We start from the raw sequence: 27,491 nt of genomic DNA, 5'->3' as shown, positions 1-27,491 counted from the left end.
TGTGTGCCATAGTTTCAATAGGGGAGCCAATATAGTACTAATTCAAAGGGTAGCCAATATAGTACTAATACAACGGTTCATAGTATTTTTATTTGAACTCACAACACTTTTTCACAGTACAATACTTTTCCCATTTAAATGAGATAACTTGTAGTTATCTACTTTAAATAGTGTGTAGGAACAGACTTGGATCAGCAAAAACATATCACTAACATAAACATGTATATCTCTTTAAGTCACATAAACTATATTATTTCCACAACAAATTCAATGTTTAAGCAATAACTTGTACACTAAATAAATGCAACATTTTGCACATAGAGACCCTCATAACCATACCATTTCTTAAAGATAATTCAGATCCAAATTATTTTAAAAAGATAGTTCATGCATATCGCATGCATGACATATCTTGCGTGGAGTTCTGTCTAACATTGTTTAACAGCAATCTTTTTCCCAGCTACTCTGCAGTTAAATGTTTACTGCCATCTTTCAAGATGTCAACATTAAGTTTCTAACCTTCAAGCAAACAATGTTTTCCCTACCGCACATTCAAAGAAATATTCACGAATAAAGTCATGGGAAGTGCCCATATAAAAAATCAATAAATAGTGCTGATTTATTAGCACTGAATATTATGTATGAAACTTAAATTAACAGATAACCTGGTTATAGTTAACCCTTTGCATGCTGGAAAATTTGTCGTCTGCTCAAATGTCGTCTGCTGAATTTCTAAAATTAGCATTTTCTTCGATTTTTTTCAAAGAATACTATCAGAATAGCAAACAGTTTGGATCCTGATGAGACGCCACGTTCTGTGGCGTCTCATCTGGATCCAAACTGTTTGCAAAGGCCTTCAAAATTAGGTTCCCGCACTGAAAGGGTTAAGATAAATATTTTAACATTCTTAAAGTACTATTTGCAGTAATTTAAGGACTGTGAAGAAATAAGTAAGACATTGGCACACACAAATATGCAATACATAAGAGTCTTTAATCAATATGACGTACACAAGCAATTTAAAAAAGGCATCTAAGCAGTGTATATACACCCTATATTTACGAATGCACAATGCTTATTTGGAATGGATGAAAATATTAACACATTATTGTAAAAATTGCATCTTAAAGTAAAAGTATTAATTAAGTTCAATACTAATATGATTGTATGGTAACAATTGTTTGTTATGCATTCAAAGTAACGCAAAATGTAATTTTATTTTTTTATGTTATCAAAATTATTTATTTGAAACATTTCATACAGTTTTACAAACATCAAGCTATTTTCAGCTGTTAAGCAACAGAACAATCATGTTTCATGCATTCAATTACAGTTCAATATTAACAATCACATTTTTAAGGAAATATGGTCAGATGGTCGAGTGGAACAAACTGTAACACATATAGTAAACTGCCGCTATCATCAGCTGTAAGTAAATTCTTATAATGTATAATATAAATACAAGTACAATATGATTGCTACAATTTTCACATGTCTTAAAAAGACATTTTGAGCAGAACATTTCCTTTATCATCGCAATTGCAAAACTGTAAGCATTGTATGGACAACTAAATTTTATGATTTCAAATAAATGACATTATATTTTTATTACACATGTTTTGTAACACTGAGTATCGTATTGTACCAAAGCTATTCATTCATTAAACAGACGTATATTAGTTTAGTAAGTATTCCACAACATCCCAATACAAACTGATGGCTGAGAATTAAGAGTGTCATATTTTTAATAACTGTATGAATGTACTTGTTATGTTGAGAGATGAACAAATGAATGTACTTGTTATGTTGAGAGATGAACAAAAGCATTATCTAACAACGGATACAACTTTGTTTTTCAAGCAACAACATCCCTATATTTATGTACAAAGAGAGACAATTCAATTATTGACAAGTGTTAGCATGTTAAATCACTCTCACTTGATTTGCAATTGACTGATTTCCAAGTAGAATATATTAATTTTTCTCAAGATAATGCAAAACAAAGTTAAATCAATCTTTCAATAGTTGCTTGACTTTGTTAAATGAAAAGCATTACATATACTAGTAACAAGATGTTCCTATTGTCTAAAGGATATTTGCCTCTTCAGAATGTGTTGTTCTGTATCATTAAGAAAGTTTTAAATGAGCATCTCCACAAGCAATGTTTGTTTTTATTATCTGGCATCTAAAAGATGTACAGGATGAAAATTGTTTGTACAAATACATGTTAACAGCGAAAATCAAAATGGCAACAATAAACGCATGATTTTCATTAACAATACAATCATTTCGCAATCGCTCTATATACAAATGACAAATGTACTGACCGATATACACATTGATCACGAATTCTTGGTCAGGTTAATCTGGTCGTCTAAATGCCTATACACAACATATAAGGCATAATTAATTTTACAAAAACAAAAAATAATTATCATAACTTTAGACATTATTCCCACATCCTATATTTTCGTTTTTAAATGCTCAGTTTTAAAACATATAAAGCATTTTAAGCAACAAAAAAGTCATTCTTAAATCATGTTCAAGCAAATTAATAAATAACTGGTAGTAAATACAGAATAGACAATTTAAGGAAGATTAAATGATTTTGTCTAAAATCAATCAATATTGTCTTGAAATACTAAGATAATAAACAATATTCTTGACAAAAACACCTGACACCAATGGGCACACTTAAGAGTATCAAAGCCTTAGCATTAAAATTATCCACCTGTCTAAACAATGTGTGTAACTACCACCTCTATATTACATGTTAAGCCAAAAAAAAAAAACTGAAGCATGTCTCATTACATGAAAAGAATACATTTTCTTTCAATTTTGTCAAAGTTACCAGCATCATTTAAACAGCTTTGACAAATGTTAAAATCAATATTCATAGACATATATATATATTTTCCTTAACATTTCCAAAATAAAATTTCATAATACAGACAATGTAATTGGATAGACTTGCTAATTTTGCTCTTAAAATGATATTGCTCATTATTGCTTTTATCAAGAAATCTTAATCTTATTATACTGAGTATTTAAATATAGTTCATAAAAGCCTTTTACATAAAATGACTATCAGCATCATAGTTCCAATAAAACATGAACTATTGTTTTCTTTTAACAAAACTTGGATGGTCACATAAAAACATGGCTGGCTACAAGACTGTCTGGATTTCCACTTTTTGTTGTGATTTGTCATTATGCGACTTCTGTCTGCATCAATGCATCAATTTTCCACCTGTCCCAATTTCAAAGATGAGACCTTCAATTGTACATGTTCACACCGGACACGGGGTATGTAGAGACCTTCAATTGTACATGTTCACACCGGACATGGGGTACGTAGAGACCTTCAATTGTACATGTTCACACCAGACATGGGGTATGTACAGACCTTCAATTGTACATGTTCACACAAGACATGGGGTATGTAGAGACCTTCAATTGTAAATGTTCACACCAGACATGGGGTATGTAGAGACCTTTAATTGTATATGTTCACACCAGACATGGAGTATGCAGAGACCTTCAATTGTACATGTTCACACCAGACATGGGGTATGTAGAGACCTTCAATTGTAAATGTTCACACCAGACATGGGGTATGTAGAGACCTTTAATTGTATATGTTCACACCAGACATGGAGTATGTAGAGAACTTCAATTGTACATGTTCACACCTGACATGGGGTATGTAGAGACCTTCAATTGTACATGTTCACACCAGACATGGGGTATATAGAGACCTTAATTTGTACATGTTCACACCAGACATGGGGTATGCAGAGACCTTCAATTGTACATGTTCACACCTGACATGGGGTATGTAGAGACCTTCAATTGTACATGTTCACACCAGACATGGGGTATGTAGAGACCTTCAATTGTACATGTTCACACCAGACACGGAGTATGTAGAGACCTTCAATTGTACATGTTCACATCAGACATGGAGTATGTAGAGACCTTCAATTGTACATGTTCACACCAGACATGGGGTATGTAGAGACCTTCAATTGTACATGTTCACACCAGACATGGAGTATGTAGAGATCTTCAATTGTACATGTTCACACCAGACATGTGGTATGTAAAGACCTTCAATTATACATGTTCACACCAGACATGGAGTATGTAGAGACCTTCAATTGTACATGTTCACACCAGACATGGAGTATGTAGAGACCTTCAATTGTACATGTTCACACCAGACATGTGGTATGTAGAGACCTTCAATTGTACATGTTCACATCAGACATGGAGTATGCAGAGACCTTCAATTGTACATGTTCACACCTGACATGGGGTATGTAGAGACCTTCAATTGTACATGTTCACATCAGACATGGGGTATGTAGAGACCTTCAATTGTACATGTTCACACCAGACATGGGGTATGTAGAGACCTTCAATTGTACATGTTCACACCAGACATGGAGTATGTGGAGACCTTCAATTGTACATGTTCACATCAGACATGGAGTATGCAGAGACCTTCAATTGTACATGTTCACACTAGACATGGGGTATGTAGAGACCTTCAATTGTACATGTTCACACCAGACATGGAGTATGTAGAGACCTTCAATTGTACATGTTCACACCAGACATGGAGTATGTAGAGACCTTCAATTGTACATGTTCACATCAGACATGGAGTATGCAGAGACCTTCAATTGTACATGTTCACACTAGACATGGGGTATGTAGAGACCTTCAATTGTACATGTTCACATCAGACATGGAGTATGTAGAGACCTTCAATTGTACATGTTCACACCAGACATGGGGTATGTAGAGACCTTCAATTGTACATGTTCACATCAGACATGGAGTATGCAGAGACCTTCAATTGTACATGTTCACACCAGACATTGGGTATGTAGAGACCTTCAATTGTACATGTTCACACCAGACAATGGGTATGTAGAGACCTTGAATTGTACATGTTCACACCAGACATGGGGTATGTAGAGACCTTCAATTGTACATGTTCACACCAGACATGGGGTATGTAGAGACCTTCAATTGTACATGTTCACATCAGACATGGGGTATGTAGAGATCTTCAATTGTACATGTTCACACCAGACATGGAGTATGTAGATATCTTCAGTTGTACATGTTCACACCAGACATGTGGTATGTAGAGACCTTCAATTATACATGTTCACACCAGACATGGAGTATGTAGAGACCTTCAATTGTACATGTTCACACCAGACATGGAGTATGTAGAGACCTTCAATTGTACATGTTCACATCAGACATGGGGTATGTAGAGACCTTCAATTGTACATGTTCACATCAGACATCGGGTATGTAGAGACCTTCAATTGTACATGTTCACACCAGACATGAGGTATGTAGAGACCTTCAATTGTACATGTTCACACCAGACACGGAGTATGTAGAGACCTTCAATTGTACATGTTCACACCCGACATGGAGTATGTGGAGACCTTCAATTGTACATGTTCACACCAGACATGAGGTATGTAGGACCTTCAATTTTACATGTTCACACCCGACATGGAGTATGCAGAGACCTTCAATTGTACATGTTCACACCAGACACGGAGTATGTAGAGACCTTCAATTGTACATGTTCACACCCGACATGGGCTATGTAGAGACCTTCAATTGTACATGTTCACACCAGACATGGAGTATGCAGAGACAATCACATCTTAAACAGCATTAATATCTCTGAGCTTCTTCGGTATGACTGGGGTTAATATGATAACAACTGTAGCAACAGGCTGTCCTTCTGATTTGCCGGTTTGATGTCAATGGATGTCTGAAATAAAGAAAGATTCATAACAGTAAATGTCAGTTTTTCATTGTATGTGTGTTACCCATGATAAACAAGAACAATAATAGCACTTTTATACATTGAGTTACATTAAAAATTAATTATAACCGCTTTACTATCAACTAACTTTAAGTCTCTCCATCAATCAGGAAATATGGGATGATATTCGATAAACATACATTTTTCCATTGAAAAAATATTTCCTTATCATTTACAACAATTTAGAAAGGGCCAACTAGCCAATAGAAAATAAAACATGTTGAAAAAGAGTTTTTCTGAGATGTCTGCTGTGAAGTAGGTAAAAAGTCACCGATGCAACCACATTTTACTTTTGACTGAAAACTTTACTACTATGAAAGAACAAGAGCGTCGCATCACGGGTGTCAAGCTCCGCTGCGAAAGCTTGTCAGAAATTATTATTTTTTGTTTAGAGATCACAGTGACCTTGACCTTTGACCTATTGACCCAACAAGAGATGTGTTCGTCAGAAACAATGCCCCCTACTGCGCTGCTTTGAAATAAAATTTCTATTTATCATTTGGCATGAATAGAAATCATCTCCCTTCGGGGGGGGGGGGGGGGGGGGGGGGGGGGGGTCTGTAGACAGTCAAAAATGACCAAGTCAGACAACACTGACAACCTAGGCCTGTGGTTTATCAAAGAAATCATAGCCAGAGTTCATCATGTATCTATGGACATAAGTCCACTGGTATTTAATGAAAACTAGCATTTACAAATAAGAACAGGTAAGAAATGATAATTATATCATGAAAAACAAGAGATGTGTTCGTCAGAAACACAATGACCCCTATTGCGCCGCTTTGAAATAAAATTGCTATTTATCATTTGGCAGGTATAGAAATCATCTCCCTTTCAAGCTTATTACTTCCCTTGAATTTTGTCCAATCCAACCGGGGGGGGGGGGGGGGGGGGGGGGGGTCTCACAGTCAATTATGACCATGTAAGACATCACTGACAACCAAGGCCTGTGGTTTAAAAGAGATCATAGCCAGATTTGATCATGTATCTATTGACATAAGTCCACAGGTATGTAATAAACATGACAGAAATGATAATTATATAATAAAAAAAAAACTTTGACAAATCAATCATTTGAGTTATAAATAATCAAAATAATAAATTTTACCACTCAAATGTGCAGCTTCATTAGATACACATGCATGCCAAATATCAATTTTCTATCTTCAATATTTAAAAAGTTAAGGCCAATGTTAAGGTTTTAGCACGACGCCAATGCCGGATGACGAGCTGGCTATGAAAATAGCTCGGGTTTTCTCCGAAAACAGCCAAGCTAAAAATTAACCAAAACTAGAGCTTCGTCACAGACGTGACTAATACTCTACCTGCTGCATTGACACTGAATATGTTGCATGTTGCCTTCACAAAAAAAACAGCGGACACCATCCTTAATGTTTAAAACGCACTAAGTGACCCCGTGACCTAGTTTTTGACCCGGCAAGGCACATGTTCAAACTTTACCTACACATCATCTAGATACAAATTCTAACCAAGTTTGGTGAAGCTCTGATGATAACTACTTGAATAAGAGAGCGGACACCATACTTAATGTTTAAAACGCACTTAGTGATCCAGTGACCTAGTTTTTGACCCGGCATGATCCATATTCGAACTTGATCTAGACATCATCTAGATACAACATCTGACCAAGTTTGGTGAAAATCGGATGAAAACAATTTGAATTAGAGAGTGGACACTTAATACGAACCGACCAACTGACAAGCTCACTCCTATATACACCCATAAACTTCATTTGTGGGGGTATAATAAACAAGAAGGAAAGTTCACATGATTGTAAATATGTCTGATTTTATCACACAAGAAGCAATACTTTTCTAGGTCACACATGACCAAAAAAAAACACAGCTGGATTGAAAGATGTATGGACACAAAAGGGTAAATCTACATGCACCCACCAACCTCTGAAAGTGAGGCCACGAAAAAGCATGCACATGACACGAAAACTCACCCTAGGTTCGCTTTGAAATGATGTTCATAGACTTAGGGTTGTGAAGCATGGGGATCTCGGAATCTGGAGACGATGACTGCCGCTGGTTCACTTGCTGTGACTGCAAATGCTCCTGGGACATACTCATTGCTCCGCTACCCAGGTTTTCTGGAATAAAAGTAAATCGTGCGTCAAACAAATTAAAGACAATACTAGCGTTTTCAAGGACAAACAAAAATAATTTAAACCCGACAAAACACTTGTCAGTGTTTCGACCTTTCATATCGACAATGCAATGTCAAAATATTTAACTAGAGCCTACATTGTGCCCACAATGTTCTAGAGTTGTAAAGCGACTTGAAAATGTGAAGGCATTAAATGCAATGAAGCTACAATAATTAGAGAGGAAACGTTAGTTCATTTTGGTTTATCACCAAACTTTTTTAAACAATGTTTAAATAAAAACAAGAGCTCCGCGGTTTGAGACAGATGCCTCCCAAAACAGAGCTTTGACTCCCATCACTCAATCCTTTGATGACATATCGAATGAATACCAATTTAACACCTAATGTCACAGTGACCTTGACCTTTGAACTAGTGACCCAAATTTCAATAGACATCCTCTACTGTCCAAGACCGATGCACATGTTCAGTATCAAGCCAATTGGTCAATTTTTTGACATGTTATTAATCGGACACGATTTTCGCACTTATAATTGTGACAGTGACCTTGACCATTAAACTAGTGACCCCAATTTCAATAGGGGTCATCTACCGTCCATGGCCAATGCACATGCGAAGTATCAGGCCAATAGGTCAATTTGTTGACGAGTTATTGATCAGAAAGGATTTTCACACGTATTGTGACTGTGACCTTTGACCTAGCGACCCCATTTTCAATAGAGGCCATCTACTGTCCAAGGCAAATGCATATGTGAAGTAACAAGCCTATTGGTCAATTTGCTGACAAGTTATTGATCAGATGATTTTCACAATTATTGTGACAGTGACCATGACCTTTGAACAAGAGACCCCAATTTCTATTGAGGTCATCTACTGTCCAAGACCAATGCACATGTGAAGTATCAAGCCAATAGATCAATTCGTTGACTAGTTAGTTATAGGAAATCAACTGGTCTACCAACACATGAACGACAGACCGGCAAACATCCCGCAAAACAATATTTGAAGTGGGGCATAAAATACACGTGGCGGGTTAACAAGAAATGGTTTAAATATACTTGTTCTAGAAAAAGTGTTATACATTTATGAAGATTTACCAAATGCAACACTTTTTTATGTTTTAGTACAATAACAAAAACTAAAGTGAGAACAGTTAAAAAGTAATTTACTTGTGTTTTATTTTGAAATCACTTGAATTTACAGGGTTTACATTTACGCACTGTTATTTTTTAAAGACAAAATTAACATTGAATACATTGATATAGTGACTCATCTGAGAATACACCAAAGACAAGTGCAAGTATGACAGCTTGTTTATTGCAATAGACATGTGCACAGGTCGGTACTGGATCAGTCTCTTTATAGGCAGGACTCTATTTCTAATAGGGGTCTGATGCAAAGTCGGATACACACTCTTTTTAATTGCATCCTTACAAACTGACAAAAAGTATGGTGGAAAAAAAAGTGTCAGATTGTGTGCACTGTTGTAGATTAATTTAATATTTTAAATTGATTTATGACAAACGTAATGTCCTATTGATATTAGACACACATTTGCATTTTTTAGAAACAAACAATTTACTGGCTGGCTGATGTTGAACAAAAATATTGTAATAATTGTTTTCATATTTTTACTTCAGTGAATAATATCAAATATTTATTTAAACTATATAAATATATATAATTACCTAACTAAATCATATAATAATTAGGTTTAAAATAAACCCATACAAGCAGGTAAGCCGCTGGAAATTCTCGTATTGTGTCTTGGATTCCTATGCTGACGTGAGTCATTTCGTCCCTGCAGTCTCGGACGTCATGTTGTGAAGTCATCTTCTTTACTGAAAATTATATAAAATATTTTAAGGGAAATGTTTAAAGATATATTCCTGTAGTCAATTCGTTTACAGTAAAACAATGGAGCAATATTTTAAAGTATTTTCTTTCTGTAGAATTTCCGTTTACTGTCAGTGATTGAGTAATATTTAAAGGAACATGTTTTTGTTGATGCCCTGTTTTTAGTCATTTTGACAAATGTGTATGTGTATTTCTTTTGACCTTGCAGTCAAGGATAACCCATGAAAGTGCAAACACTTATTTCCAATGGGGTCCTTGGTTTTTGCTGAATAGACAGCAAGCTGAAGAGACAGTATTGAGATACAAGGAATCCGGGTGCCATACCCTAGCTCTTTGCAAATAGATCCCTTGGTTCTTTTACGTGCTCAGTGTATAGCACCGATACACGTGAGAATTACCTGGGTTTCATACCAGTACATCTCTAGATGGGTGGGAAACACTTGAAGCACTTCTGAAATGTCCAGTGCCCTGGCCAGGAATTGAACCGGGGACCTCTGGATTGGTAGACCAGTGTGTTACCACTTGACTACCGCACCACCCGTATACAAATACAAAATTGTAAAAAAATACAAATTTAAAGGTAAATGTTAATAGATTTACGTAGTGATGCCCCTGTTCTGCAGTCATTTTGTTTACAAATACAGATGGATAAATATAATATAACTTGGTCATCAAGTTTTCAATATCATTTTTCAAACATTATTAAAACCACAACACAACAGTTTATGGAATAACCTAAAGTAATTTATATACAAAATTAAGAAAGAAAATTATAAAAACTGCCTTCTTTTGGGTTTTTAACTGAGATTATTAATATTATTTTGTATTAAAAGCAGTAAAAGCAATTCGTAATACCATACTGCAAATATTGGTATTCTTTGTAGTTACAATGTATATGTTTGTATGTTTTTTTTATATATGTATATGTAGCCACTTTTAAATGTACTTTAGTTATGTCAGTCTGGTCAATCAAACTACACATAAAATCTGTGAACAAGTAGCTTTAAAATCTTACACATTCTTACTACAGTGACTATCTAAGCCCAAGTGACCGTCTACCTGACCATTAGGTGAGTACAAGGGCAAGGTCACAGTCCCGTTGGAGGTTTTCATTGCAAGGCACTGGGTGGTTTTGGGAGACCCTCAACTTGGTAAGTAAACGAGAGGAAACGTGATTAAATCAAACAATAAATCAAAGCTTAGTCAATATATCAATATGTTAAAATATGTTTGGAAACAATTTTTTGATAATGAATGAACATTATAAAGAAAATCATCCTTTAATTTGTGCATGAATACTTGTATAAGCTACCGTTCATATGCGTGAGTGTTGTTGATGTATTGTGTCATATACAATTATGATCATACACAGGAATCAGCAAATATTTTCTACAACTCCATTTGTTTTATTAAAACAATCCATGTTGAGTGGACAACACACCGTGGCAAAAAGGTAGCTCAAACGTGGAAGACAAATCGCTGCTTTGCGGACGTGGCTTGGTTGATAGGATACTGCTAGACACTGACCAAGATCCGTCAAAAGACAAATATATTCTGGAATATTTGTCATATTGCAAAATGATTGTTCCTTCATCAAACATTATTGATTACAAGTGATGCAAATGCTTTATGCTTTCTTTTTTTATTAACAAAAATATTCACACAACTGTGGGCACAATGCCAGTTAATAACCTTGAAAATAATATAAGTTACACAGCCTCTGAATTCCCATGTGTATTGAGATACAAAGATATTAATTTGATCTTGTGCAAAAGTTACTTGGCCAATGATAAGTAAGGGCTTTGTCACAAGATGACCATCTACCAATCAAACCCAGACTTCATGGGGTTCACACAACTGAGTATCATTTCCCTTGAGAAATGTAGATGTGGTTTGATAAAATTGTTTTACATAATATGCAGACAAAACGCCCATCTGACTAACCAACTAACAGAAAATTGACTTAAATACATCCTCTCTAAGACTTGGTTTGTGGGTTTAAATAAAATTATCATGCATTACCATCTCCAACTTGAAGATCATGTTATCCACTGTTGCTGTGAGATTAAGATGTTCATCGAGCATTGAGAGCATAGGTGCATCATGAACCTGACCCCCACGGCTGAGGCTGCTACTGGAGCCCAGACGGTTTGACATTCGGCCTGGAATCCTGTTTCTCTGAAGGGTCACGTTGATGCATTCACATTCTTTATTAGCTTGGCCAGATTTTCAGGGAAGGGTGCTTTGTAAATTGACAGTTTTTCCTGTAAAATAAAATAGAAACAACGTGAAACAGTTGCATCAGCACGAGATTATCCTATTCATCTCAACAAGGTCATTTTAAGTAGGCAAGTCACCATTTGACATGAAGTTAGACACAGAGCATAAACTCTACAAAGCATTGCAAAGTTTTGCAATGTGAGCAGTACACCGAAAAATATGTAAATTGTCAAGAAAATTACGCCAAGTGCATAAGTTATTATGGTATTTATGCTTAGACAGGACTCATTTTTTCACTCAGTTCATAATCCAAATAAATGAACAACGAGAATGCCAACAACATACGCCTGTTTAGAAAACTGTGTTACAGTGATTGTGAGTGCAATGGCAGACAAGTTTAATTTGATCAAATTGTGTTCATTAAACAAAAACATATGTTGAAAGTGCTAAAGTCGATCTGGCTGCTAACAAAACTTGGACGAGAGATTATGATAAAAAATATTATCACCAATTATTATGATGATCCAATGTTTTGAAATATAGAGCAGATAGAATGTTAAAGGCAAACCACTAAAAGACGCCACATTTTTATCCATAGTAAATAATTTTTAATTACTATTAAACCCTTATAATTACAACACAAAGACTTTTAGTTAACATAGGCTGAAATATCAAAATTGTCTAACTCGCTATTGTATCTGGTTTCATTTTTGTTTAATGGCATCATTTAATGCGTCATTTTGCCATAGACAAATGAAAAGAAACAGTCATTATGGAAGTTAAAAAGTCAACCACCCGCCTCCCAAACATAACCTACGCTGCCTCGGGTTCCGGTAAATGCCAACGGTAACGTCATATTTACTGTGTAAAGGTTGGCACATATAATGATGTAATTTCGCAACAAGGGAATGGAACAATAAAATGGTAATACAAATAAATGAGTTTATATTTGTAGATGCATTTGGTTCATCGAGCTATGAAAAGGTCACATAGACAGAATCATAATGCCACATGTATATGAATATTCACAAAATTGAGCCTCACTCCGTGAAAATGGGGTTAAATGTATAGAGGATATTTGTTGGATTCGATGGAATATCGATTTAGGACAGCATATAAACTATTTGGTACATTTTTTATGGGAAATAACCAGTCTTTAAAAATCGACCTGTGTTTGTAAGAATTGCGTTTCGTGATGCAAGGTTTTTTACCGGAATTACGTTATTAAATTTATATTTGCGTTTTTGTACGCTTGATTTTGAATTTAATAACGTTTTTGGTTATTTTAATTGCATAATAAAGCACATACGCTTGTTATCTATAGCCCTGATTAAAAAATAAACATTTTGACTAAGTTTCATCAAATTGAGTCATAAATGTTGCCTCTGGAGTGGTTAGAAGGTTTTTCTAACATTTGACCTAGCACATCAACTGAACTCCAAATTTTTATAGACATTGTCAATATAAGCATACTCACTAAGTTTTATCAAGATTATGCCATAAATGTTGCCCCTGTAGTGGCATCAAGGGTTTTGAAAGATTTGATTTGGTTACATGGTTACATAGGTTTTGGATGCAAGTGACCTAGATATTGTCCAGATAATAATTCTTACCAAGTTTCATCAAGTTTGGATTAACAAATAAGGCATCTAGAGTGGTAACGAGCCAAAAGTTGACCACGCATACACACAGCACAATGCTTAACATAGGGTTATCACAATTGCTTTACAGAGCACTTTATGCTCAAGTAAGCTTAACAAAGATTTTTAAATGTGTTAATGTGTATCACATATCACTTACAATTCTTCTTGGGGCTATAGCAATAAGATAAATTCCTGATGTTGTCAATACAAAGCTTTTTATACTACTACTATTATTGCATATAATTACAATCACATTATTGTTTATTAAAGTTGCAATCGAGATCTCCACAAAAATACAACCCATCTGATGCAAAGGCACAAACACAAGTGACCCCTTCATATATAAATGGCAGGTTTATTACAATAATTACCTTTCATAGGAAACATGATTTTGTAAACAGATACAAAGTCAGTTTGATTTAGGCCTATAGATAATTTGTATGCTGTTGTTGTTGTTTTAAAAGAGCTCTTGATGGTCAATTTAACCCTCAATTTGAGGGTTTAGTATGTAACTGTTGTATATCCTTCACATTTGTATTGTTCAAGATGCAATTGTTTCACGCTTAACCCTAATATTGAAATAAGATATACTGGTCAATTAAGTGAAGTGCAGAAAACTGAGTTTGCATTTGGGTATTAAAAATTTGTTAAAACTTGATTGCAAATCAGGGACAAAACCTTTTCATGTAGAAGAGAAACCTTAAACAAAAATTCCCTTTAAGTGGAAAGTGTCGTCCATTATTAGCATTATTAGCCTGTGTAGACTGCACAGGCTTGTCTAGGGCGAGACTTTAAGCAGCACATGCATTAAGACTAGTTTTTCTCAGAATGAGTCTTACTATGAATGGGCCTCATGGATGGTCATGGTCACAGCTGTGCCACAGTGATCCCTTTTCCAATGGCAAGGCACTACCTCAGTTTTTGTATATAAATTTGTTTGAGGCTGTTATTCGGCCCCAATTTAAATGTAACAAAGTATACATTTTTCCAAAATGACTTAATACAATTAACAATTGAAGGATTCCAAAACAAATTTACAAAAATGCAATATTAAGTTCATTTTCCTATTCAGCTCTTCAAGTTGAACCATAGTAAATATAATATTGAACACATTTTATCCTCAATGTTAAAGCAATTGTTAGCAAAAACAACCACAACACCAATGTAACCATTTTACTTAAAACAACACAGTTTTTCCAAATCCAAAGAGCCCAAGTCCCCATTCCTAAAGTGGTGTAACTAACTATTACTGGGACTTACCTGTTGAGATGTAGTGCCTGAGCTGGAGTTGGGTAACATGGTTCTCTGGGCCTGAACTTGGGAGGGAAAGGCCCCTTAGAACAGATAGAAAGATCTTTAAACATCTCAGACATGTATTCAATGCAATCAGAAATGGCATCCAGTACATTGACCAAATATGAACCCAAGGGGCGTTGTGGTTCAACCAAATATTTTTCGAAGGTTTTACCTGTATCCGTCAATGACCACTAGGGTCAGGTGTATTAATCAAACAAACTCTGTAGAGAACCTCTAGATTATTGTCCATACTGAAAATATAACACTTGGACTTTAAAGTTGATTTGTTGTCCCTCAATATGTTTATGTAAAACTGGAATATCCTAGGGCTAAGCCAGTGTTGACCCAAGGGACATAATTTGGTAACATTTTTACAGGACTCACACTGTTGCACACCAAACATTAAACCTCTTGGCTATGGGTTTCAAAAAAGAAGAAAACCGAAGGTACATTCCTGAGAGATTTCATTTAACTCTGTCAAGTGCTTCAGGAGCAAATGTCCCTTAAAAAAGTTGACAGACAAACACAAAAACATCGCAAAAGGATGAACACCAGATACCATGGTATCCAAAATGCATCCAAAGTTTCAGGCCTCTAGTAGCAAAAAATATGACTAAACGACAAAAAAAATTCAGAAAAAGGGGCTATCACTCCAATTATGTCAGAGATATCAAATCAAAATATGGAGGTTCACAAGTTTACATACTTTTTGATATAAATGCAAAGTTTCAATCCCTCTAGCACAATACTTTTTGAGCTATGGCGGCCACAAAAGGGTAAGAGATGGAAGGAAGGATGGAAGGACAGACACAATCACGGATAAGGGCAAATCTTCATACCCCCCCTTACCTCATATAGTGGGGACATTAATATCCATATTCTTCCAAAAAGTATTTGAATGACTGCGATACTGTTTGTATAACAACCTACCTTGTAGATGAGGTAGTCTTGGCCTCTAAGCAGGGAAGTTTGGAGTCCCATGGTTAGACTGGCTGTACCCTTGGGGTAGGAGCTTTGCCCAAAATTCCTGACCCAAGAGCTTGACGCCTTTACCAAGGCATTGTCCATGGATGTGGGAGCCCAACTGACCAGAGGGCCTGTTGTTGTTCAGCTGTGTAAAGATGTGTGATTGTATGGGGTCCTGCAGGAACTGGAAAATCTAGAAAATCCAGGAATTGTATCAGATTTTAATAAACCTCTACACAAATAAAAATGCATTTTAGTCCTAGCAATGTGGTCATTAAATTAACCTTTTCCTGGATCAACTAAGTGCATATACTTATGCCAGTAACTGACAACTACCATACTATAATCATTAAGAGAATGGACAAAACAATTATTTCATGACCATTCAATTAACAAGTTATGTGGCTGACCATATCCCAAAGCAAAATATGTTGTTTTTTTAATTGTTAGAAGAAACTACATCTTCTAATCTGTATAAAAATACTATAAGCTAAAAAGGTATCATTGTTTTCTAGGCAAACAAAAAGTTGTAACCATTGTGACGTAAACTATTCTGCAAGTCATAATATGTCGCATGATGTTATAGATTGTCTAAGTGTTGTAATTTTCAGTGAAATATGATACAAAATTTAGATGCACAACCTGATATGAGAATGAAAATACCTGAAAGTTTGAATGCTGAACGTTGAATTTGTAAGTGAACACCCACAGGCCACAGACATTTACAAAGACCGACAGACATCCATCCAAGGTGATTCCTATATTCCCCAATCATCACGGGGGTATAATGAATAAATATCTTCAGGGCATATTCTTACTCCAGCGGCATATTTGTATACTTAAAACTTGGACAGGTGGTTAATTTTAATTTATAGATATCCTTATTTAAAAATAAATGCAGATAATTATTTCATAGAATGTTAACTGCATTTCAATAATTGTTTAATTTAAATTAACCAGCATTTAATAGGTATTTTCTTTAATTTATGAAAGGGGAATTTTGTTAATATACATGTGAAAAACAAAACAAAAACCTTTTGAGGCTGAATTTTGGCAAAAAAATGTATGAAAATATGCCCTGACCCTTTATGATTAAAACTGATATCAAATCAACTCCTATATGTATTTATTTAATCAGTTTGACCAATTTAAAAACACAAAATTCCTGATCAGTAATAGGAACTTTTCTACAGAAAGGTCAGAAAAAAGCTGATGTAACGTGAACTAAATGTGCAACTCTAAACTCTTTAAAAACTGGGCTAAATGCATTTATAGCGTAAAGAGTTGTTCCAGATTTGCCTGTACAGTCTGCACAAACTAATCAGCCACGACACTTTCAGCTTTTATGGAATTCTTTGTTTTAAGGCATATTTCGGAAAGTGTGGTCACAAATTAGCTTGGGCAGACTTAACACCTTTATCTGGGACAACACTTTAGGCACATGCATTAAGCCCTGTTTTCTCAGAGTGCAGCTGAAATACTTCCTGTTTTTGTTGCTGCTGCTGCTACCATAGGGCCATAGACAGAGATTGTGTGAGTCTCATCCCCAAAGTCACCACCCAGAACAGGGAATGTAGGACAACACTGCTCCTCAGGCGTCAGGTTCACATTATTAGAGAGCAACATATGGAGGTCAGTCACGTTAACTGACGAGTCATTCAGCGTCTGCTCTATCTGTGGATCAGATTGTTTCACCTCGAGCGACTCATCGGGACAGGAGTGGAGCTCACCAAGGCTCAGCTGTTGGAAGTGTTGATGTAGCCGCCTTGCGAGAAGATGTTCATAAGTGACGTGCTGAATTTCTTGAGCGAGTTTAAGTATATGTGCGAAATGATTCAACGATGTTCGACTTGTTGGCTTATAATTTTATCTGAAAAGGAAATGAAACGTTAACCATAAAAAGTGTTTTTAGTGACAAATGAATAAGCCTTGAATATGAATACTGCTACACCTTTCTTAACATATGCATGTTAAATGCTGAAAAATGCGTCTATAATTGATATCTTGGATAGCGCAATGTGTTTTTTCCGCAAATTAGCACTCACAATAGCATTGTAATAATGAATAACATGCACACCCTTGTTAAATTGAAATGTTTGGGGCTTTAAACAGCAAAGAATACATGGAAAAGTACAGTATGTAGCAAGGTGTCATAATTATATATATATTTTTTTGAAACCGGCATAACTTCAGAAATTTAAATGTGAGACTATACCATTTTAAATGTCACTGTGACACAATACAACTGTTTCTTAACAAATACTTAAAAAATTATAATTAGTGATATAAATATTAATTTCACTTATGTTAAACTTAAATGTGATGGAACCTATTAAATATAAATAATTTTTTCAGGCAAATCTTCAATTGGGAAGACAGTAATTATGGGAAAAATATGGAATAGACTTTATGAGATTAGGAATGGTGCTGAATTTGGGCCCTAACTTTTACAAAGTAAATAACACTGTAAGGTCTCACCTGAAGCTCAAGAAGCAGAGATGACCTTCGAGCCTCGCTGATAACGCTAAATGCCGAGTTTGCGTTCTTACTAACGTTGGGTTGAGAGTCGAAGAGCGAACTGGATGACACATCAAAACTGCTGTCATTTTTCAACGCCTTCTTTATCTTCAAATCAATGTGAGGCTGTTTGGTCTTAAAGTGGTTAGTAACACACCCTGATGGGTTCACCTTTAGCACCTTGTTGCAGATGGAATTCCTGCCTGAGGCATTCCGCAGGGATGTACCATGCTTGACTGTTCACAACGAAGTCGGTACTGCCTTTCTTTGTTAGCAACTGGTCAAAAATAAATGCATTCTCTTTGGACAGTTTGGACACCTGAGAGGACAAACCTGGACTGTCCCTTAAGTTAAGACCATCCAGGAGTATCCCCGGTGGAAAGCTTACGCTTCTGACTTAAACTCTTCAAACATTCCCGTGATTTTCTCCTGTTCCTTGCTGCAGGTCTGTTTGTCCCAAAAAGAATGGAATGAGTTATCCAGCTTTGTATTTTTTCGTAATATTCAATTTAATGTCAAACAGCGAGAGCTGACTGTTAGTGTTACCATAACTGCTGCAATAACTTCTTATGTCTGTAACACTTCTACCACCTCCAGCACTTGAGTCTATCAAACCAATCAGGGCTCAAGTCCAGACTTAACACGGACATTGCGGTTGTTGAGAAAAATGTGTGAACACTATATGTGCTCAGAAATTGCTATGGGATGGAATTGTTTAACAATGCTGACTCTCTGATGCCGGAGGTCAAATGGGAGGAGCTAAGGGTCAGGGGAGGGGTCGTGCTGGACTGGGGCTCCAGCGGGCCCGACTTGTGTCGTTGCCGTACCAACTCTATATCAAGGCTGGTGCTCTTCTGAAAACATGGGTAATATGAACTAGTAGAACAGGCTTATATTACAATCTATAACAAACTATGCCTCTTGATAGGATGTGAAGGATTTCAGCGGCAAAACTTCAGACTCATGAGTTTTGAATCTGGCATTTCACTGGTTCCTTGTTCGAAATAGCATGACATTTGATTCAGTCAAACCATTTCGTACTCAAACATCTAAATTGTTGGTCAATACTATATTAACCTTTCAATTCATAATTAATATTTTTAACTTGCAGATGTAATTTTAAAAACCAATATGCATCTCATTAATATTATAAAGTGTTTTCCCAGATTAGCAAGTCCACATAACCCATTCCATACTACAGCCTTATCTCTAGGCAATCCCTATCAGTAATAGCCTTATCTGCACCTGGATAGTCAATACCCTGTTTTGCTCTGTATGCCTGAGTGACAGATTATCTGTTCATTGTCAGTGGTGTGAAATGTGAAAGGGGTCAATTAGGCAGTGTATTGTTATTTGGTTGACATATTTTGAGACAGATATTTAGCATTTTATTGTTATTTAAATACCCATAAAGACAATGAAAATGATAAAATGTAAAAGTGTAATTAAAATCAGAACAAAGCCATTTGATTATTTCCTGATTAGTTTATCCACTGGCACTACCATAATTATTTCAAACAAGAAACACATTACAAATAGAAACATATTTTTAAATAAAAACAATATGACAAGTTTTTTTCAAATATAACAATATTATACTCTTATAAATAATAACAAGATTTTTTACATAACCCATTACCAGAAAATAACAGTACATACAAGAAAATGCATCTATACAAAAATAGATTATCAAGAACATTAATTAATGTCACAGATAAGTTTGTTCAAGTTTATGAGATCTTTATAAATTAAATTTTATAAAAATAACTATTCTAAAATAAATAATTTTCCAAAATTCAATACTGATCACTTGAAATGATAATCCATCTTTTGTTCACAAAGAACAACATCTAGTCCTATCATATTTTTTTACATCGAGTTGGCCAAATCCACATGCCAGTCCTTGAAGCAAGGAACACAGATATGCACTTGACATTCAAGGCAAATGACGTGACACTCACGCCGTCTCTTTTCTTTTGCACACTGACGGCAGCGTCCTCTTTTTTCGGCCTGTCCAGGGAAATGTCCTGCTTTTACCGTGGCCAATTTTGCAACAGCACTCCCATTGTCGCAATAGTCTCCTATCAATTGCCTTGACAAGTTCATTCTGAAGTCCAGAACTGTGCGGTCTTTGTGTTTTCCGTTTCTACTCTTCTGCTGGTGAAAAGGGGATTCCCTCATCACGACGTACCCGTTGGTGATAGCTGTATCCAGCAGAAAAAAGAACATGTACGTCCACCACTTTCTTGATGTGCGAAATGTGGGATACTCAGTCCTCATCTGGTCCGCATGATCGACCCCGTTCATATTCTGATTATACTCGGGGATGGTACGTGGGGCCTGTACTTCATGAACTTCACCACTTCGTGTTTTACGCAGAACTGTTGCGTCAATGTCTTTGGGGTTTTCTGCTGTAGACAACGTGTAAATTGCCTTTTTGTCCATCCATACACTGGCAAGTTGTTCACCTTTTGTAGCAAAAACAAAGTCCCCCTGCGTTTTGACAGTTTTTTTTCCAAGCTGTTTCACAGGATAGCCCTTTCTATTAGATCGAACAGTTCCACGCGCATATGTTTCTTGTTTCAAAAGTTCATCAAACAACTTGGGACTCGTAAAAAAATTGTCCACATTCACAATGTACCATTTCCCCCGAAGTTCATGGCTCAAGTCCAACACAACTCTTGTTGCTAGCCCAACTTCAGCCGTGTTAGCATCCTTCCCAGTGTAAACTTGGAAATCATTGACATATCCATTCACTGGGTCCGCACGTACCCACACTTTCACACCGTACCTGGCTGGTTTGAGTGGCATGAACTGTCGAAATCCAAGACGACCGCGAAACTTGACCATCGCCTCGTCAATCGAAACATTTCTGTGAGGATTGTACAGGGTCAAACACATTTTTTTCACCACATCAAGAAATGGCCGAATCAAGAACAGTTTGTCGTGCTCAGGATGTCCCTTGGGCTTCATTTTGGTCTTGTCATTGCAGTGGAGGTACTGCAAGACTTTCATGAACCGATCCCTTGTCATGATTCGCCGGACGCTAAAGTTCCCATACAAGATGTCCGTTGACCAGTACATAGCCATCTGAGGTAGCTGAAAACAGAACGGTTCAAATATTAGTTTCGAAAAAAAAAAAGGAATTTCTGAAAATAATGTCTAACATTTATTTATATGTATTTTCAAGACGCATAAAGTTGCATGAATCATCTTCAACAGCCAAGACAAGAACACAGACTATGTCATATAAAATAATTGCTATTTTTCAGGTACTGCTGCTTGAATCAACTTCAACACCAGAACACAGACTTTTTTATCAAATACATTTTAGCAATGTCTGTTTGATATGCATGGTTTCATTTTGTATGTAATACATTGATTGTATAAATAATTAGCATGATTTGGAATGTGCACATGGTGGCATAAACATTCACAATTATTGTACAGGATCAAAATAAAAGATATACCGGCAATCATCTTGTAGATAAGGGGAAAAGGTTCAAATTATTTGCTATTCTGATAGTTTTCTTTGAAAAAATTGTCAAAATGCTTGTGTTATAAATTCAGCAGACGACATTTTAGCAGACGACAAATTTCCCAGCATGCAAAGGGTTAAGAAATCTTATAATATATATATATATAATATCAGTAAATATAAATGAATTTTAATAATGTTATAATTTAAAACGTGTATTATTTTCGTGAAAGTTTCATGATTTTCCAGAGGTTCTACCTACTTGCACAATGCTCATATAGATCCTGATGCCAAGCCATGCCATCATCTCTTTCACACTGACAGGTCGCCATGACTTGTCATGTTTTATTTCCATTTTTTGTCTTGCAAACAAGTTGGTTTGTTCAACAAGAAGTTCAACTAACATCATTGGAAAGAACATTTCAACAAAGTTCCATTCAGTCTGGTCAGGGTCAAGATCGAATCTTGGGCCAGGCTCAGGTCCACAGAATGCCTTTTTCGAACGATCAGAACGATCATTTACAGTCCAATTTTCGTCTTCTACAACAGACTCATTTTCCTTGTCACTATCATCAAATTCATCATCCGAGTCAATTAAATCTGCTAATGGTAAATCATCTGATTCAAATCCACTGAAATTACTCTCATTGTCCGAAGAATCGGAATCCATGATTGAAAAAAAGCTCTGTAAAGGTGTCTGTTCTCGTCGTATTTTGTCAAAGTTATGACCGGAAGAAGTTGGGAAAAAATCTACTTTCTGTTTCAGAAAGCATTTGTAACAAGAATTTTCATTGGTTGATAACTGACAGCAAACAAAGAACTTTATTTTAGAGACCAATTAAAACGGACGTATTTTTGCGTCGCTAGGCATTCAGAGCTACATCTGCAGATGCGCATTATTGCGACACTCGGTATTCACGCTATAGATTATCGGACGCATTTATACGTCAGTCGGTATTCCAATTAAGGTTATTTGAACGCATTTATACGGCGCTAGTATGGAATGGGATAAGCTAATCAGGGAGAACAACGTCCGACTAGACTGGATTTTCATAAAGAGGAGACTTTCTTTCAAAGAAAGATAACTTTAAAGAGGAAAGTTTAGTCCCTGATTATCCTGAGTGGACTGCACAGGCTAATCTGGGACAACAATTTAAGCACTTAGTTTAGCCCTTTTTTCTCAGAGCGCGGCTTATTTAGCTTTTTAGCCACTTCTTTCCTGCATAACAATAAAAATATCAGGGAACATCAACTTGTTAAAACTCTAATATCTTTAAATGGTACTCGTTCTATTAAGAACTTTTCTTTTATAATGCCCTCACTGATGTTTTACTGTACATTTATGTTTCAATAAATTGGAGGCAAAAAGTTAACATTAATGTCTTCCCAAATTAAAAAATTTTTTTTTTTACCATGCCAGATCCTTGATTGTTAAAATCTGATTAAATTCACAAAAGAAAAACATTCAAAAGGAAATTAATATGTAACGAAAGTTGAAAACAAAATGAGACTGCAACTAAAGAGAAACAACTCACTGCTGATGCAAATCTTAAGTTACTTCCTTTGTTAATGTAGGCTAAATAAATAAAAAGCATATTAAAGAAATAACTCACTGCTGGTGCAAATCTTCAGTTTATTCCCTTTTTATTGTCCGTTAAATTAATTCAACAGCAATTAAAGGGGAATAACTCACTGCAGGTGCAGATCATCAGTTGTCTCCCTTGTTAGTGTCGGCTAAAATGCAATCCCCAGACATGGAACGGCCGTGTCCCCCGACATCATTGGACTTTGATACGGTCAAGCCTTTCACCAGACAGTTGTATTCTTTGCTGATCAGTAGCTGTAACATTGAGCAAACCAATATGGAATATGGAAGCCCAGTTAGTCTTTTGAACTAGAATGTTAGCAATACACCAGCAATATTTTTTCCCAATTGCTAATAGTACCTGAACCACACCAATTGGGAATAATAAGCGTGATAATACCTGACAATTGGACAATTTGCAGTGTGAAATAATCTTCAAATTGGGAATTATGGGTCTTTTTTAATTTCATGGAACTTAATTTCACAAATCCATCAACATATTCTTTTACATGTGTTTTTAGTGAAATGTTCAATTTCAGTGCTCATTTTATTAGTCCAATAGCATATAAGAAGGTGCCTTTTACGTGTACTTTAAAAAGAAGAAAGCACCTGACTGTTCACATACACCTGGGAGTAAAATTCTAAGTAACATGAACAACTAGTTTGCCCGTACTCTGAAGATGCCCAAAACTCCACATTTTCACAGTAACTTATCCCATGGCACCGGTTTTTCCAAGTAATTTGCAAACATTAATTTGGTTTGATATGTTCAGTTGAGGAAAAATAAATGTTTCAGTTTAAAAATAACCAAACTCCAACAAACACAAATCAAATCACAGGGCTCGTTTTGTCTCATCCTTGTGAAGGGGCTGTGGCCCCCTCAGTATGTGAAAAAATGAGTCGCAAACTTTTCAAAATTGTGAACAAATGAGTCACAAACTGTTCAAAATTGTCAAAAAATGAGTCGCAAACTTTTTAAAATTATGAACAAATGAGTCATGAATTGTTCAAAATTGTCAAAAAATGAGTCGCAAACTTTTTACAATTGTAAAAATTTGAGTAACAAACTTTTTTAAATTGTGAACATTTGAGTCGTCAAATTCTCAAATTTGTGAAAAACAGCCATTATGTAAGAAAGAAAAAAAGCTCTAAATGATCATGTCCCATCCAGACAGGAAACTATTAAAACAAGGGCTGTTTGTAAAACATGCATGCCCCCCATATGGGCTGTCAGTTGTAGTGGCAGCCATTATGTGAATACGTTTTTTGTCACTGTGACCTTGACCTTTGACCAAGTGACCTGAAAATTATTAGGGGTCATCTGCTAGTCATGATCAATGAACCTATGAAGTTTCATGATCCTAGGCATAAGCATTCTTGAGTTATCATCCGGAAACCATTTTACTTTTTCGATTCACTGTGACCTTGACCTTTGACCTAGTGACCTGAAAATCAATAAGGGTCATCTGCCAGTCATTATCAATGTACCTATGAAGTTTCATGATCCTAAGCGTAAGCATTTTTGAGTTATCCGGATGCCATTTTACTGTTTTCAGTCACTGTGACGCTGACCTCTAATTATTCTTGAGTTATCATCAGGAAACCATTTTACTGTTTCAAGTCACTGTTACCTTGACCTTTGACCTAGTGACCTGAAAATTATTAGGGGTCATCTGCAAGTCATGATTAATGAACCTATGAAGTTTCATGATCCTAGGCGTAAGCATTCTTGAGTTATCATCCGGAAACCATTTTACTATTTCGAGTCACTGTGACCTTGACCTTTGACCTAGTGACCTGAAAATCAATAGGGGTCATCTGCCAGTCATTATCAATGTACCTATGAAGTTTCATGATCCTAGGCGTAAGCATTTTTGAGTTATCATCCGGAAACCATTTTACTATTTCAAGTAACTGTGACCTTGACCTTTGATCTAGTGACCTGAAAATCAATAGGGGTCATCTGCCAGTCATGATCAACGTACCTATGAAGTTTCATGATCCTAGGCCTAAGCGTTCTTGAGTTATCATCCTGAAACCATCTGGTGGACGGACCGACCGCCAACCTACAGACCGACCGACCGACATGTGCAAAACAATATACCCCCTCTTCTTCGAAGGGGGGCATAAAAATGTGCTGACTGACACAAAAAATTGGGTCCCCATTAATCAGATATATGTTGACATAACATTTTGGAGTTTTCAAAAAATTACTTTTTTGTGGACATGTAAATTCCTGGATTTCTTATTCTGGTGTTATGTGTTTGAATTGAATTCATGCATCAGTAAACCCACAAATTCAATGATAATTAATGTCCCACAAATAATAACGATTTTACAGTTTATAAAGTGTTTGCAATGCTTTATTTAAAAAAAATTCTACTATACATTAATAGTTTCTCAACATACATTTTTTATTGTATTCTTGCATTTTTTTCTTCTTTCTTTATTTAAATAAATTAAGATTTCACAATCTAATAAGACTATGTTTACTAGCTTGACTACCCATTTACAGTAAGTAATAAAAATCTCATACATTCCTAAGATAAGTATCGTTCAACAATTGTTTTTAATTTGCATGTACATGTACATCATTGTCTCATATTTGTTCTTATCAGAATTTATAAATACCCCTCTACAACAGATTTGAAGCATACTTAACTTAAGCCCTGTTCTTGCAAAACTGGGCTTAATGCATGTGTATAGTGTTGTCCCAAATTAGCCCGTGCAGTCCTCACAGGCTTACCTGAGACGACGCTTTCCATCAAGACTTGATTTTTGTTCAGAAGAAATCCCTTTAAACGAAAATTTTCTCAAAGCGTAAACTATCATACTTGATTAGTCTGTGTGCACACTGCACAGGCTTACCTGTGGATTGCACTTGCAATGCATTAAGCCCCATTTTCCAAAAATGATGCTCACATTATATCACCTTGTACAACTCTGTAAAAGATTGTAGACTGTCTTGCTCTGAGAAAACAGGGCTTAATAAATGTTGCCCTAAGTGTCTTCCTAGATAAGCATGTGCAGCCACACAGGCTTATCATGGAATATCTGCATAGATGGAATTTTGATTTAGAAAAAACTTCATTTAAATTAAAAAATCCATAAAAGGGAAATGTGTTGTCCCTGATTTGTCTATGCAAACTGCACTGGCTAATCTGGGACAACACTTTACACACATGCATTAAGTCCTGTTTTCCCATGCAACCATACATTGTTGCCATTGCATGCATGAAAACTAACTCTTAAGCTTTTATTACACTGTTCTGGGAATGAGGCCGAGGTCCTTCTTATTGAGAACAAATACATTCCATGGAATCATATTTATAAGCTTTATTAAATATCTCACAACTTTATAAAAACTCAAGGAATTATGAGGATGACAGAAATTTTCGGGGTGTTTTGTAACTGAGGTTCCTGTATGATAAGTTGGAAAGCATCGAGCTGAAGAAGGGTTTGAGTTATTGATCCTCAAGTACAACAAGTCCTGCTGTAAACATGATATACACAATAAAAGACGCCATTTTATGTTTTGTTAAATCATATCATTCTTGTCAATTTCATCTTTAACATTCTTAATACACAGGTTACACTGTAAACCATTATTATTTGAGGGACATTATTTTTGTTGATTTTAAGGGTTGACTGATCCACAAATGTATCACACACAGAAAAATAACTGACACAAATTCATCATGTATTTTTCTGAACTGAGAAATCCACAAAATAAACTAATGTGTCCGTAAAAGTCTTTTTTGACCACGAAATTTCGGATGAATATATATATATGAGTTTACACTTTACAAACAAGTAAAGAGGATATTTTATCTTAAGTAAATTCATACTTTTCTTTTCCACCTCATCTTTTTTGCATTCTTAATACATTAAGCAGGTCTTTTCCTGGAGTATTTATGGGTATGTGAAACGGA

General features: G+C 35.7%; 2 protein-coding genes and 2 long non-coding RNA genes across 4 annotated transcripts in view; 1 reads left to right on the top strand and 3 right to left on the bottom strand.

The window, feature by feature from the left end:
* The window catches only part of LOC127874554 (uncharacterized), a 184,837-nt gene that overhangs the window by 16,419 nt on the left and 140,927 nt on the right, over window positions 1-27,491 (top strand). The gene's annotated exons all lie outside the window — the stretch shown is intronic.
* The window catches only part of LOC127874566 (uncharacterized), a 196,341-nt gene continuing 168,925 nt past the window's right edge, over window positions 76-27,491 (bottom strand). The window contains exons 15-25 of the long non-coding RNA XR_008046992.1: window positions 5,562-5,605; window positions 5,211-5,474; window positions 4,991-5,078; window positions 4,727-4,858; window positions 4,507-4,638; window positions 4,287-4,462; window positions 4,155-4,242; window positions 3,803-4,066; window positions 3,627-3,758; window positions 3,495-3,582; window positions 76-3,406 (exon numbers count right to left, since the gene is read on the bottom strand). This is a non-coding gene — a long non-coding RNA (uncharacterized LOC127874566). The remainder of the gene's footprint in view (window positions 3,407-3,494; window positions 3,583-3,626; window positions 3,759-3,802; window positions 4,067-4,154; window positions 4,243-4,286; window positions 4,463-4,506; window positions 4,639-4,726; window positions 4,859-4,990; window positions 5,079-5,210; window positions 5,475-5,561; window positions 5,606-27,491) is intronic.
* Window positions 9,865-23,810, bottom strand: LOC127874586 (uncharacterized). The gene is made up of 8 exons (XR_008047006.1): window positions 23,588-23,810; window positions 18,458-19,350; window positions 17,461-17,849; window positions 15,944-16,172; window positions 14,978-15,051; window positions 11,877-12,118; window positions 10,914-11,001; window positions 9,865-10,348 (listed from the first exon to the last, which is right to left on the bottom strand). It is a non-coding gene; the product is annotated as an uncharacterized LOC127874586 (long non-coding RNA).
* On the bottom strand, window positions 20,136-22,802 carry LOC127874549 (piggyBac transposable element-derived protein 4-like). Its single transcript, XM_052418926.1, has 2 exons — window positions 22,237-22,802; window positions 20,136-21,595 (listed from the first exon to the last, which is right to left on the bottom strand). The coding sequence occupies exons 1-2, from the start codon at window positions 22,642-22,644 to the stop codon at window positions 20,366-20,368; spliced, it is 1,638 nt and encodes a 545-aa protein (XP_052274886.1). The 5' UTR covers window positions 22,645-22,802; the 3' UTR covers window positions 20,136-20,365.

The sequence above is a fragment of the Dreissena polymorpha genome, chromosome 1 (assembly GCF_020536995.1).
Source record: "Dreissena polymorpha isolate Duluth1 chromosome 1, UMN_Dpol_1.0, whole genome shotgun sequence".
Lineage (NCBI taxonomy): Eukaryota > Metazoa > Mollusca > Bivalvia > Myida > Dreissenidae > Dreissena > Dreissena polymorpha.
The sequence above is the reverse complement of the archived record's forward strand: the minus strand, read 5'-3'. Positions and strand labels throughout refer to the sequence as shown.